Source organism: Capsicum annuum, chromosome 5, assembly GCF_002878395.1.
Source record: "Capsicum annuum cultivar UCD-10X-F1 chromosome 5, UCD10Xv1.1, whole genome shotgun sequence".
NCBI lineage: Eukaryota > Viridiplantae > Streptophyta > Magnoliopsida > Solanales > Solanaceae > Capsicum > Capsicum annuum.
Genome location: NC_061115.1, coordinates 219129589 through 219141784, shown reverse-complemented (window position 1 = coordinate 219141784; position 12196 = coordinate 219129589). Strand labels below are relative to the sequence as shown.

The window sequence follows — 12196 nt, the reverse complement described above, 5'->3', positions numbered from 1 at the left end:
TCACAAGTTGAAGTGTTTGGTTGACACTAATATCATGTGTTGTATTGTAACATCTTGAAAGGACTATTTTATCTTTCCTTTGATTAAAGGGAAAAAGGTTTGAAATATACATATAACTTGCTATAACACGCCTCAACTTTGTGCCGGACTGTTTATTATCATATTTTCGTGGCATATTTTGTCCAGCTGGACCACTGCGTGAATACACGCACACCGAGCGCGTAAGGGTCTGAAGTGATCCATCTGGACAAATATAAGTTTCAGAAATACGGTAATAAATAGTCGAGGACCCCCACAAAGTTAAGGCGTGTTACATCAAATTTCGCTAGAGTTTTAGATATATTTCTGATTCTTTCCCTTGATTAAAAGAAAATCTTTTAGGCTATATTTAAAGTTTGTACTTTGAAAGAGCCAATTACACTGTTCATTGTGAACACTTCCACATGCTAAAGGGGACCAATCTTTCTTAGCAACATTGCATGTGCCTCTCTGTGTTTGTCCTATTTTGTACGTCTCTATTTGTCAATCAAAATTTTACTGTATATATATGTATATACGAAAAATTAATATATGATCGTATATATATATATATATGATGTTCGACTGATCACCTCGAATAACAAGGGACATATCCGAGTTTTTAAGTTTATGAGATCTGAATTCTTGAATAGGATGACGACTAGGGTTAGGGTTAGGGTGTTGGGTCGGTGGGGAGAGGGTGTTAAGCGAACCGTCGGTACTTACCTATTTGGACGCGATATTTACACCTTACAAATGGATAAAAGATTCAGAGATGAACATGCAGCGCACTCTCGAACTATGGCTAAAGTTGCTAAGGCACGTCAACTTCACTGGGGTTTTATTATTCTTCTGAACTCAAATTTAGCATTTTTTTGTCACTTTTTTGTGCTAACGTGACATCTTTATTACATATAAAATGGGGTTCACGTCAAAGGTGCCACATCAGCTAAAAAGATTGACAAAAATACGCTAAAATTTAGTTCGGGGTAATAGGACCCCCGTGAAGTTGGAGTATGTCGTATCAAATTCGATCATAGTTCAGGGGTACTAGATGCTTTACTCTATCATGCATATACGCGCTTGTCCCTCAACCATAGCTAAGTGGTACCTATTCCTACTATAAACATCGAGCGCGAGTAAGTATTTACCCGTCGTAAAAAAATCAAATGTGGGCCAAGAAAGATAGTGAACTGACAGACATATGGGCCTCAGAGTAAGCCCATAAGGTCTCATAAAATCCATAACAAAGTGGACCAAACATTAACTTTTTTGTGGGGTTAAAAGGCAGCACAAAATAAAAATACGAACTAACCTTTGAGAACCAAAATTGTTTGGTTGTTTATTAGTTTTGTCCTAACTATGTCACGTGTGAACTCACACGTGCACAAATTATTATTCATCAATAAAAAAATATAAAAAAATAAAATGCCTTATATTATGGGATCATAAAACTTTGATAAGTTTGTAATTTTTTGATACTTGTAAATAAAATATAAGATGAGATCCTTAAGCTCATAATCTATAGAAAACAATTTTTTTTTTTTATCGAAATAAGGTAGGAGTGAGTAAAATCTACGTACATTTGAAATGCCATAGCATCCAACAATAATTGTGACTCTAATTTAGTTTTTGGGATATTTGATTAACTACATTTAACTTCAAGATTTGATTTTGCTCTTTTATTTAAGTTTTGTTCAATTCATACAAATCTCCCAATGGCCATTTGGCTGGATGTTGAGTGGATCTTGGTGGTTCGGTGGGGTCATTGGGATCATTTTGCAAGTCAAACGGGCCAAAAAACACAAACGGTTCATTTTTTGCGACTTCGGTGGGAGTTAGTCTACGGTTTGAGGGTAGGTTCGAGGTCGGGGCTCGATTTTGGGGGAAAATCGCTTGGCGGTCCTCAACAGGCTCTTGGGTGGATCTGAGCAGTTCGGAGAGGGGGGGGGGGGGCATTGGGGACTTTTTGCAAGTCAAACGAATGAAACGGCGTGAATGAACCTTTTTTTTATGATTATCAATGGGTGTTAGTCCATGATTCTGTAGGTGAGCCCGAGGCTCGACCTTGGTTTGGGGCGGTTAAGATATGTCATTCGAAGGTATATAGAATATTTATTATTGTATACATTAAGATTATTAAATCTTAATCACCCTTAAATATTTTATAAAAAAAATATTAATTTCACCAAATAACATTAAAATAATAATTTCACAAAAGAAATCTCCTAAGTTGAGATCTTTTAGAAATTGTGACATTACACGCACTATCGTGACTAGATTAATGTGACAGCTTAGTTGGCTCCTCAAAGTTTATTAATTTAATTACTGCCTCACCTAATTCATTAATTCATTTTGCCTGTTGTTCGTCGGAGGTGACAGGTATTTCATAAATTTAGTTGAAGCATGCGCAATCTGATTTGGTCATCAAGGTTATCAAAAAAAAATAATTCATTAATTCATTTTTCCTGTTGCTTGTGGTAGGTGACAGGTATTTCGAGAATTTAGTTGAAGTGTGCGCAGTCTGATCCGAACATCAAGATTATCAAAAAAAAATATTAATTCATTTTTTCTGTTGCTCGTGGTAGGTGACAGGTATTTCAAGAATTTAATCGAGATGTATGGAAGTTGACTCGAACATCACAGTTATAAAAAAAAAATCATTTACTTTATTTTTCAAATAACAAAATGACAAACATTGACATTATTGGGAAGTAATTACTCTTAAATAATTCCTTGAAAAAGGATCCAATGACTTTTAATTAGTAGATTTAGTTCTTGGATTAGACTAAAATAGAATTATTATTTTATATTTAAAATAATGGAAGAAATTTCAAATTTTGATACCATAAACACATGGTTATAATAATTAAAATTTGTTCTTAACTATTTATTTAGAAGATTATAAAAATGCACCAACAAGTTTCATGTTGTATTATTTCTTTATTAGACTCTTTAAAAAAAAATTGCTTAGAGTTATACCATCAAATTTATAGAAGAAAATAAAGAATATTTTTACTTTTAATTAGAAATTTCGACTTCGATCATTCAAATCTTGAGAATGAAAAAAAATCCTTGTAAAGAGCGTTTTCTTAATAATACCGAATTCAACCTTATGAGACATGAATTCGAATTATTAGGCTCTCCCATCTGTTCAAAATCTTCGGTCTTAATTCGAATTTTATGAAAAAAAACAAGACCATAATATCTAAGTTAATAGTAGAATATATAGAATATCATCACTTTTAATTAGAAATTACGAGTTCGATCGTTCAAATCTTGAGAATGAATTTTTTTTTAAGTAAGAAGTGTTTTCTTAAAAATAACGAGTTTGACCTTACGAGACATGAATTTGAATTATTAGGCCCTCCCATCTGTTCAAGATCTCCGATCTTAATTCGAACCTTATGAAAAATAAAAGACCATTTTTTATGACTCGTTTAGATTGGTTCTGATCTAACTCATGATCTATTACAAGCAGAAAGCGCTCATACCGAACACGTATCTTCAATTGTGTTTTTATAAAGATTACTTATCTTATTTTTTAAATTACGAATGAATTTATTTTAAAATGATCATTAAATTTTGGACAAACAACATAAATCACAACAGTTTAGTACCTAAATACACCTTATCGCCACTCTTTTCAAAATTACATAAAATCTCAGATTTTGTATCGCGATACAATACTTATAATCGTGATACATTACTTAGGGACCGCGATACATTACTAGGGAGTAGGGACCGTGATACATTACTTAATTGGTCCCCTGATGGTCGCGACGCATCACTTATGATTGAGATACGCTATTTAGCTGGTCTCATAATGTATATTTTCGATCTCGTGATGTATTACGATCGTAAGTGAAATTCGAGATGTCTGTAATTACTTTATACGAACGAGATTTTAACTAAATATGATAAGGTGCAATATTATGTAATCTTTTCTTAATTTTTTCTTTTAAATTATCAGTAATATATCAACCTCTAGTGAATACAAAAATTTATAAAAATAGCCAGGCAAATTCAATATTTACTTTTTTAGCCAATTTACATATAATTATACATTTATCGACTATTTTTTACGAAACTTTAAAAAATAGCTAGTCAAATTCAATATTTACTTTTTTAGCCAATTTACATATAATTATACATTTATCGACTATTTTTTACGAAATTTTATAAAAATAGCTAGTCAAATATAATATTTACTTTTTAGCCAATTTATATATAATTATACATTTATCGATTATTTTTAATTTATGCGATTGAGTCGACGGCTATTAATTTTTTTTTTTCCAAAAATACCCTCAAGAGTGATGGTTCATTGCCCATTGACCACGCCTGGGTCCATCAAAAAGTAAACCAAGCGCTTTAACACTTTGAATAGTGACACTATCAATGGCAATTCCGCAATTATAGTAAAATCAAAGGGCAAACAATTAAATCACAATATTATACAGTAAACAAGCACAAAGCCAGTGAGGTATAGCAAAGAGAAAAACTGAGATCAGTGAAAAATCAAGAAGAAAATCTATACATATATATGAATTTCTAGAGAGAGAAAGTAATACCCATTTGGTATTTGAAGCAAAAAATGGAAGCATTGGCAGGAATTTAAGTACTTTCTCTCTCTAAAATTACCTTTTTACCCTTGAAGGAATCTTGGAAATCCATCAGCTCAAACCCCTTTTGCTCAAATTTGTTTTTTTTTGAGGTAAAGATTTGATTTTTATTTGTGGGTTTTGTCTATAATTTGTGTTTATAGGCTATATGTATTGATTTGGGTATTTTTTATGTTGAATTATGTTACAAAAATTGAAGCATAGTGAAGTAGAGTTAGATTTTGAAGCAGTAATTGAATAAATTGCAGAAATTTTATTACTTTCTCTCTCTAACAAAATACTTTTTTACCCTTTTAAGAAATCTTGGAAATCCATCAGCTCAAACCCCTTTTGCTCAAATTTGTTTTTTTTGAGGTAAAGATTTGATTTTTCTATGTGGGTTTTGTGTGTATTTTTGTTTATTGAAATTACCTTTTTACCCTTGAAGAAATCTTGGAAATCCATCAGCTCAAACCCCTTTTGCTCAAATTGGTGTTTTTGAGGTAAAGATTGATTATTATATGTTATATGTATTGATTTGGGTATTTTTATGTTGAATTATGTTACAAAAATTGAAGCATAGTGAAGTAGAGTAGATTTTGAAGCAAAAATTGAAGAAATTGTATTACTTTCTCTCTCTAAAAATTACTTTTTTACCCTTCGAGAAATCTTGGAAATCCATCAGCTCAAACCCCTTTTGCTCAAATTGTGTCTTTTTGAGGTAAAGATTTGATTTTTCTATGTGGGTTTTGTGTTTATTGTAATTCCCTTTTTACCCTTGAAGAAATCTTGGAAATTCATTAGCTCAAACCCCTTTTGTTCAAATTGGTGTTTTTGAGGTAAAGATTTGATTTTTATATGTGGGTTTTGTGTATAATTTGTGTTTATAGTTATATGTATTGATTTGGGTATTTTTATGTTGAATTGTGTTTCAAAAATTAAAGCACGAAAGTAGAGTTAGATCGGGTTCAAGCCATGGAAATAACCTCTTGCATAAATACAGGGTAAGGCCGTGTACAGTAGACCCTCGTGTCCGGGTCCTTACTCGGACCCCGCGCACAGCATGAGCTCTAGTGCACTGGGTTGTCCTTTTCTTAAAGTAGAATTAGATCGATGAGTATGTAATGTCCCTTTTTGAGGTAAAGTTTTAGCTTTTTATTTGTGGGTTTTGTGTATAATTTGTGTTTATAAAGTTAGAAGGGGAGCCTTGGAGTAACTGGTAAAGTTGCTGCCATGTGACCAGGATGTCACGGGTTCAAGCCTTGGAAACAGCCTCTGGCAGAAATGCAAGGTAGGCTACGTACAATACACCCGTGTGGTGGGACCCTTCACCGGACCCAGCGCATAGCGGGAGCTTTAGTGCACTGGGCTGCCCTTTTTTGTGTTTATAAAGTTATATGTGTTGATTTGGATATCTTTATGTTGAATTATGGATTGAAGTAGAGTTAGATCCATGACTGTGTAATGTCCCTCTTTTCAATTTAGGGGTAAGGTCTATCAGAAACAACCTATCTATTTGTACGAGGTAGGGTTAAGGTCTAGGTACATTCTTCCCTCCTCAGTCTCCACTTGTGGGATTACATTGGGTATGTTGTTGTTGTTTTCAACAAGAGTGAGGAAGTTCGAAGAAGGAGAGTGAACACGTCTAACTTGAGTTTTTGGAAATAGAATCTGTGTCTAGAAACTACATAAAAAGTGTACTATAGTTGGACTTTTGTTTTTTAGTTTGAGAAAATCATGGTCAATGATAATCTTGATGTGTGTCTCAAATAGTAATAATGCTATTTTTCTTGGGGTGGACTGCTTTTCTTGATCCGGAGGGTCTATTGGAAATAGCTTCTCTACCTCCGAGGTAGGGGTAAGGTCTCCGTACAATCTACCCTCCCCAGACCCCACTTTGTGTGACTATACTGGGTATGTTGTCGTCGTTATTTTTCTTTTGGAGAGAGAAATATTTAGTTTTGGTCCTTTTTCTTTGTTGGATTCAGATTTGAGCTTAGTGATACTGGAGTTCAAGGCATAATGCTGTTTGTGTTTCAGCAAATTGAGCTTGAAATTTGCAATGCTGTAATTGGTGAAGTACGTGGGAGCTCAAGCCGACATCTGTAGCAAAAATCCAAGAAAAAAAAAAATTATTTGATCTTGGGAAAATCCTAAAGTTTTCAATTCTGCACAAGATTTAAGAAGAAAACTAATTTGCTTGAAGGTCAGTGACAGAGTAGTCATATATGATTTGAGGAGATAGATGGGTGAATTCTAACTTATTCCAAGTATTTTGGTAAGGAAGAAGGTAGAGTCATAGAGAAACCAATGGAAGATTGGTCCAAGTACGTTCATAGTCCGGCTCATTTGGCTGTGGCCAAGCGAGACTATGCCACTTTGAAAAGAATAGTTGCTGGCCTTCCTCAACTCTCCAAGGCTGGTGAAGTGAACACTGAGGCGGAATCTCTGGTTGCTGAACTTGATGCAGATTCTGTTTCTGCAGTAATTGATAGGCGTGATGTTCCTGGCCGTGAAACCCCTTTGCACCTTGCTGTTCGGATGAGGGATCCTATCTCGGCTGAGATTTTAATGGCTGCAGGTGCCGATTGGAGTCTTCAGAATGAGAATGGGTGGAGTGCTCTCCAGGAAGCAGTGTGTACCAAGGAGGAGAATATTGCTATGATTATTGCGAGGCATTATCAGCCCCTTGCCTGGGCCAAGTGGTGCCGCAGACTTCCTAGGATTGTTGCCTCAGCTAATCGAATTCGTGATTTCTACATGGAGATAACCTTCCACTTTGAGAGCTCGGTAATACCATTCATTGGACGGATTGCTCCGTCAGACACTTATCGGATTTGGAAACGGGGTTCTAATCTTCGTGCAGATATGACACTTGCAGGATTTGATGGGTTCCGCATTCAACGTTCAGATCAAACTTTCCTCTTTCTTGGAGAAGGGTATTCATCAGAAGATGGGAACATATCCTTGGCTCCTGGTTCTTTGATTGTGCTTGCTCATAAGGAGAAGGAGATTACAAATGCCTTAGAGGGAGCTGGTGTGCAACCATCAGAAACTGAAGTTACTCGTGAAGTGGCTTTGATGTCTCAAACAAATATGTTTAGACCAGGAATTGATGTCACTCAGGCAGAGCTTGTGCCCCACTTAAATTGGAGGAGACAGGAGAGATCTGAGATGGTTGGTACATGGAAGGCAAAGGTGTATGATATGCTTCACGTTATGGTTAGTGTAAAATCAAGGCGCGTTCCTGGTGCTATAACTGATGAGGAGCTCTTTACAGTGAACGATGATGAGAAAGTAGTGAATGGTGGTGACGATGAATATGATGATGCATTGACAGCTGAAGAACGAATGCAGTTAGATTCTGCACTTCGGATGGGCAATTCAGATGGACCTGGTGAGGATGAGGAGCCTGAGGTTCATGGAAACTCTGATGGAGGTTCATTTCAGAGTTGTGAATCCAACGGTGTTACAAAGGAGAAGAAAAGTTGGTTTGGTTGGAGCAAAAAAGCCTCCAAAGACACTGGTGATGATTCGGATGACTCCAAGCTTGTAAAGAAATTCTCAAAGCTGGCTCCAGAAGATAGCAAGCAGAGACCAAATGACAATCACGCATCATCATCCGAAGTTCCTCGGGAGGATACAACGGTTGGTAAAAAGAGCAAAGATAAGAGCAGCAAGAAGAAAAAGAAGAAAACAACCATCGGTGAGCCTAAGACCGAAAGTGAGTATAAAAAAGGATTAAGACCTGTTTTGTGGTTGACGCCGGACTTTCCACTGAAAACAGAAGAACTCTTGCCATTGCTCGACATTCTAGCCAACAAGGTTAAAGCTGTCAGAAGATTAAGGGAGCTTTTAACTACTAAACTACCTCCTGGCACATTTCCTGTCAAGGTACTTGATACTCTCTTTCTCTCTCGCTCTCTAGGATCTGTTATGTTAACCTTGTTCCATTTTCTTCTTATTGTTCTTGTGCTTTCTTTAATCGTTTTTGCGCTGGTCCATCCCTTCTCTACACTGCTTACACTTAATGGCAAAGGTGCTGAAAGAGGGGCTCCTTTTTATCTGTCACCTCATAGATGCACTTGTGCCTGGGATACATGATATCCAAGTAATACAGTGGCATTCATCATCATGAATCAACAGATGGATGATGCATTTAGTTGAAAAGAATGGACAATCACTTACACGATTCAGCTGTCTGGGGTGTATGATGTCCAAGTTGAGACAGTTGAATCTAGCAGGGTAATTGCGGATCATGTTGTCATTGTCAATAGTTATTTGATGTACTCTGTAGGATATATTTATTATGGTTTAGTGACTACCAACTACTAAGAGAGACCCGTCCTCCATACGTTGATAAGTTTTCCTGATGTGATGGAAATTGTGTTATTAAGTTCCCCCAACCTATCATTCTTTGAAAAAAAAAAAAATCTGAAACCTAATATAATATGTTGCTCGCTGCTTGTCTGTACTTGCAGCAAATTTAACCTAACAACTCACAAACCTACCAAAAAGTCTTTGTGTTCAAATTAGTATAGAATGGCAAAGAGTTTCGTCGAGGTCATAAACCTGAGCATATGTCATGTTAAGTGTTTTTCATGCCCGTGCATCGAAAACCAGCTCTTTCTGACTCTTGGTATGATTATATCGTGTGTTTCATTCCCCTACTTTTATAGAACTATTTTACTTATCACCTGTAAGAAAGAAGGCATTGCCTGTTCATGTGGACATCTATTGATAATCTGTTACTCTTGTCCTGACAACTACAACAAAAACAACATACCCAGTGTAATCTCGCTAGTGGGGTCTGGAGAGAGGGTAGAGTGTATGCAAACTTTATCCCTTCCTCGTGGAGCTAAAGAGGCTGTTTCCAAAAGAGCCTCGGCTTAAGTGCAGCCTCTCTTCCGATGCAATAGAATATGTTTTGACTGTTAGTTGAATAATTTAAGTAAAGATTCCTCTCCTTTGGTTGTAATTGTATGTAGTGGATGCTCAAAATATTTATCTGTTGATTAATATTAGAGATAGTATTTGTGTAGTATTCCGTGTCTCGAGCCGGGGGTCTATCGGAAACAGCCTTTCTACTTCTTTAGAGGTGGAGGTATGGACTGCGTACATCTTACCCTCCCCAGACCTCATTATGTGGGAATACACTGGGTTTGTTGTTGTTGTTGTTGTTGATTAATATTAGAGATTAGAAATAGTTAAGGGCTTGGCTTGCTAATCGTCTATATATCGTCACAACTCAACTTTTATGTTATTGCACTAAAGTAATCTTTTGTAGCAAAAGAATCTTAGAAAGAACTTTGCCAAGTATCACGGGAAGTGTCTAAACAATCTTTTTTGTTGCTAAAAAGTTGAATATTCAACTTTGTCCGAGTGTCATATAAGATGTCTCTTGTTTCCTGCTAGTCCTAATGACTCTATGTGATAACTAGGTAAAATTGAGCGACTTTTTTGTTACAGAGAATGGTTTAGTGACTTCCGTGGTACTTAGATGAAGTTGAGTCATCTATTTAGTACAAAATATAGTGGTCAATGAAGTAGGTTGACAACCACGGGGTCTCTGGTTGAAATCCCCTTGGAGGCAAAATACTAGATGATTCTTCCCATTTGCCCAAGCTTTGGAGGTCGGGGTTAGCTGTTACTTGTGTTGGTGGAAGGTAGCAGGTATCAAGTAGAATTAATCGAGGTGCACAAGCTTGTCCTGACATCATGGTTGATAAAAAAAGGTATAGCGACTTTAGTGCAATGAAACGTATAACCCATGCAGTTTGGGATAAACCTTTCAAGGTGATGGTCGTTGTTAGAAGTTAAATATGGTATGTAGTAACCTAACCAATATTTGTTAGATCTACAAGGACCCACGCATAGCGCGAGCTTTAGTGCAACGGACTGCCACTTTTGCCCTATCGGTGAATCTCAACTTTCGTAGTTATTGCGTGTATTATAGTTGGTGATGGGAAACTATTCCCTCACTCCAATTAACGTATTCATACTAGTCATGTGACCAGGAGGTCACGGCAGAAATGCAAGGTAAGGCTGCATACAATACACTCTTGTGGTGGGGCCCTTCCCTGGACACCACGCATAGTGGTAGCTTTAGTGCACCGGGCTGCCCTTTTTATACTACATTCTTATGTTGCTGTATAATGAAGTATTCCAAGTAACTTACAAGAGTTTACTGCACTTCAGGTAGCTATCCCTATCGTTCCAACAATTCGAGTTCTTGTTACATTTACAAAGTTTGAAGAGCTCGAACCAGTGGACGAGTTTTCAACCCCTCTATCAAGTCCTACAAATTTCCAAGATGCAAAGTCTAAAGAATCCGATGGCGCTACATCATGGATTTCATGGATGAAGGGTAACCGCGATGAGCTATCCAGCGACAGTAAAAGCCACAGGTTCCAGGATGAGATTGACCCTTTCCGTATACCTTCAGATTATTCTTGGGTTGATGCAAATGAGAAAAAACGCCGAATGAAAGCCAAGAAAGCAAGGAATAAGAAGCATAAAAAGCATGGTGCCACTAGAAATCAAGAGAATGGGCAGCAGACTAATGAGGATGTTGAAGAATAACGACGACGAAATTTCTTCTCTCCTACATACCATCGAAAGAAGAGGTAAAGCTCAGTGTCCCTAATTCTCGTCGGAGGGCCAAGCAAGTCGAGGCTTTTCTGGGGCTTTATTATATCAGAAAATATGCATCTTCTGCCATACCTTAAATTAATATGAAGGTTTACAAAACATCATTTGCTTTTTAGTGTTTCCAGCTTAGTACATCGGCAAATCCGAGTTGGAGACTTCTTCGAGAGCTTATGGTCTGTTGCGAGTAGCATGGTGCATGTGGAATCCCTTGTGAATCAGCAAGGACCACGTTGCAAGGTTAAATACTCTTGGCTGACTGATGGCGAAGTAGTACCGTGAGCGTAAACATACAAGTGCTATCATTTTAAAGATTTTTCTCTCTTTTAGACTTTGAAAGAGGAGATTAGTTTGTGTTTGGCTAGTTAAAACAGATCAAATTTGTAAAGAGCTTTACATTTTAAAACAGCTTAGTGTGCTTGTGAGTTCTCTTTTTTCTTTTATAGTAATTTTGATTCTTGAAGTGCTTTGTTTCTATCATTGAGATGTTGAACTTTTTGTAATTTGTAGTACAATGAACTTTGATACTATGATTTGCTTCTCGTGAGTCGAGGGTCTTTTGAAAACAACCGCTCTACCTCCAAGAGGTAGAGAGGTAAGGTGTGCGTACGCTCTACCCTCTTCAGACCCCAATTTCCGGAGTTTATTTGGTATGGATGTTGTCAGACTTCGAAAGAAAATAGAAATTGGGCTAGTGGATATCAGTCAAAACACAAATATACAACATACCCAGTGTAGTTTTTACAAGTGAAGTCGGAGGCGGGTAAGGATAGAATGTATGTAGACTTTATCCCTATTTAGAAAGATTTCAGTCAAATAAGTATTTATTATATATGCTTGTCCTCGGAACTCACGGCTTCCAACTTATGTGAAAAACGCGCATGGATATATGGACCATATATTTCTAACCATATCCATGCGCGTTT

The 12196-nt window shown here is 36.7% G+C and overlaps 1 protein-coding gene across 5 annotated transcripts; it reads left to right on the top strand.

The window, feature by feature from the left end:
- The first annotated feature begins 4466 nt into the window (after window positions 1–4466).
- LOC107871349 (ankyrin repeat domain-containing protein 13C) lies at window positions 4467–11733 on the top strand. Of its 5 annotated transcripts, none has more exons than XM_047412824.1 (4): window positions 4467–4735; window positions 5071–5125; window positions 6611–8516; window positions 10821–11733. In XM_047412824.1, exons 3-4 carry the CDS (start codon window positions 6933–6935, stop codon window positions 11202–11204), a joined length of 1968 nt encoding a protein of 655 aa, XP_047268780.1. In that variant the 5' UTR covers window positions 4467–4735; window positions 5071–5125; window positions 6611–6932; the 3' UTR covers window positions 11205–11733. The 5 variants fall into 5 exon arrangements, with proteins under 5 accessions (XP_047268780.1, XP_016573745.1, XP_047268782.1 ...); XM_016718259.2 differs by lacking the exon at window positions 5071–5125 and having other exon boundaries at window positions 4471–4735; window positions 10821–11248; window positions 11390–11733; XM_016718260.2 differs by lacking the exons at window positions 4467–4735; window positions 5071–5125 and adding an exon at window positions 4871–4997 and having other exon boundaries at window positions 10821–11248; window positions 11390–11733.
- Window positions 11734–12196: the final 463 nt, after the last annotated feature.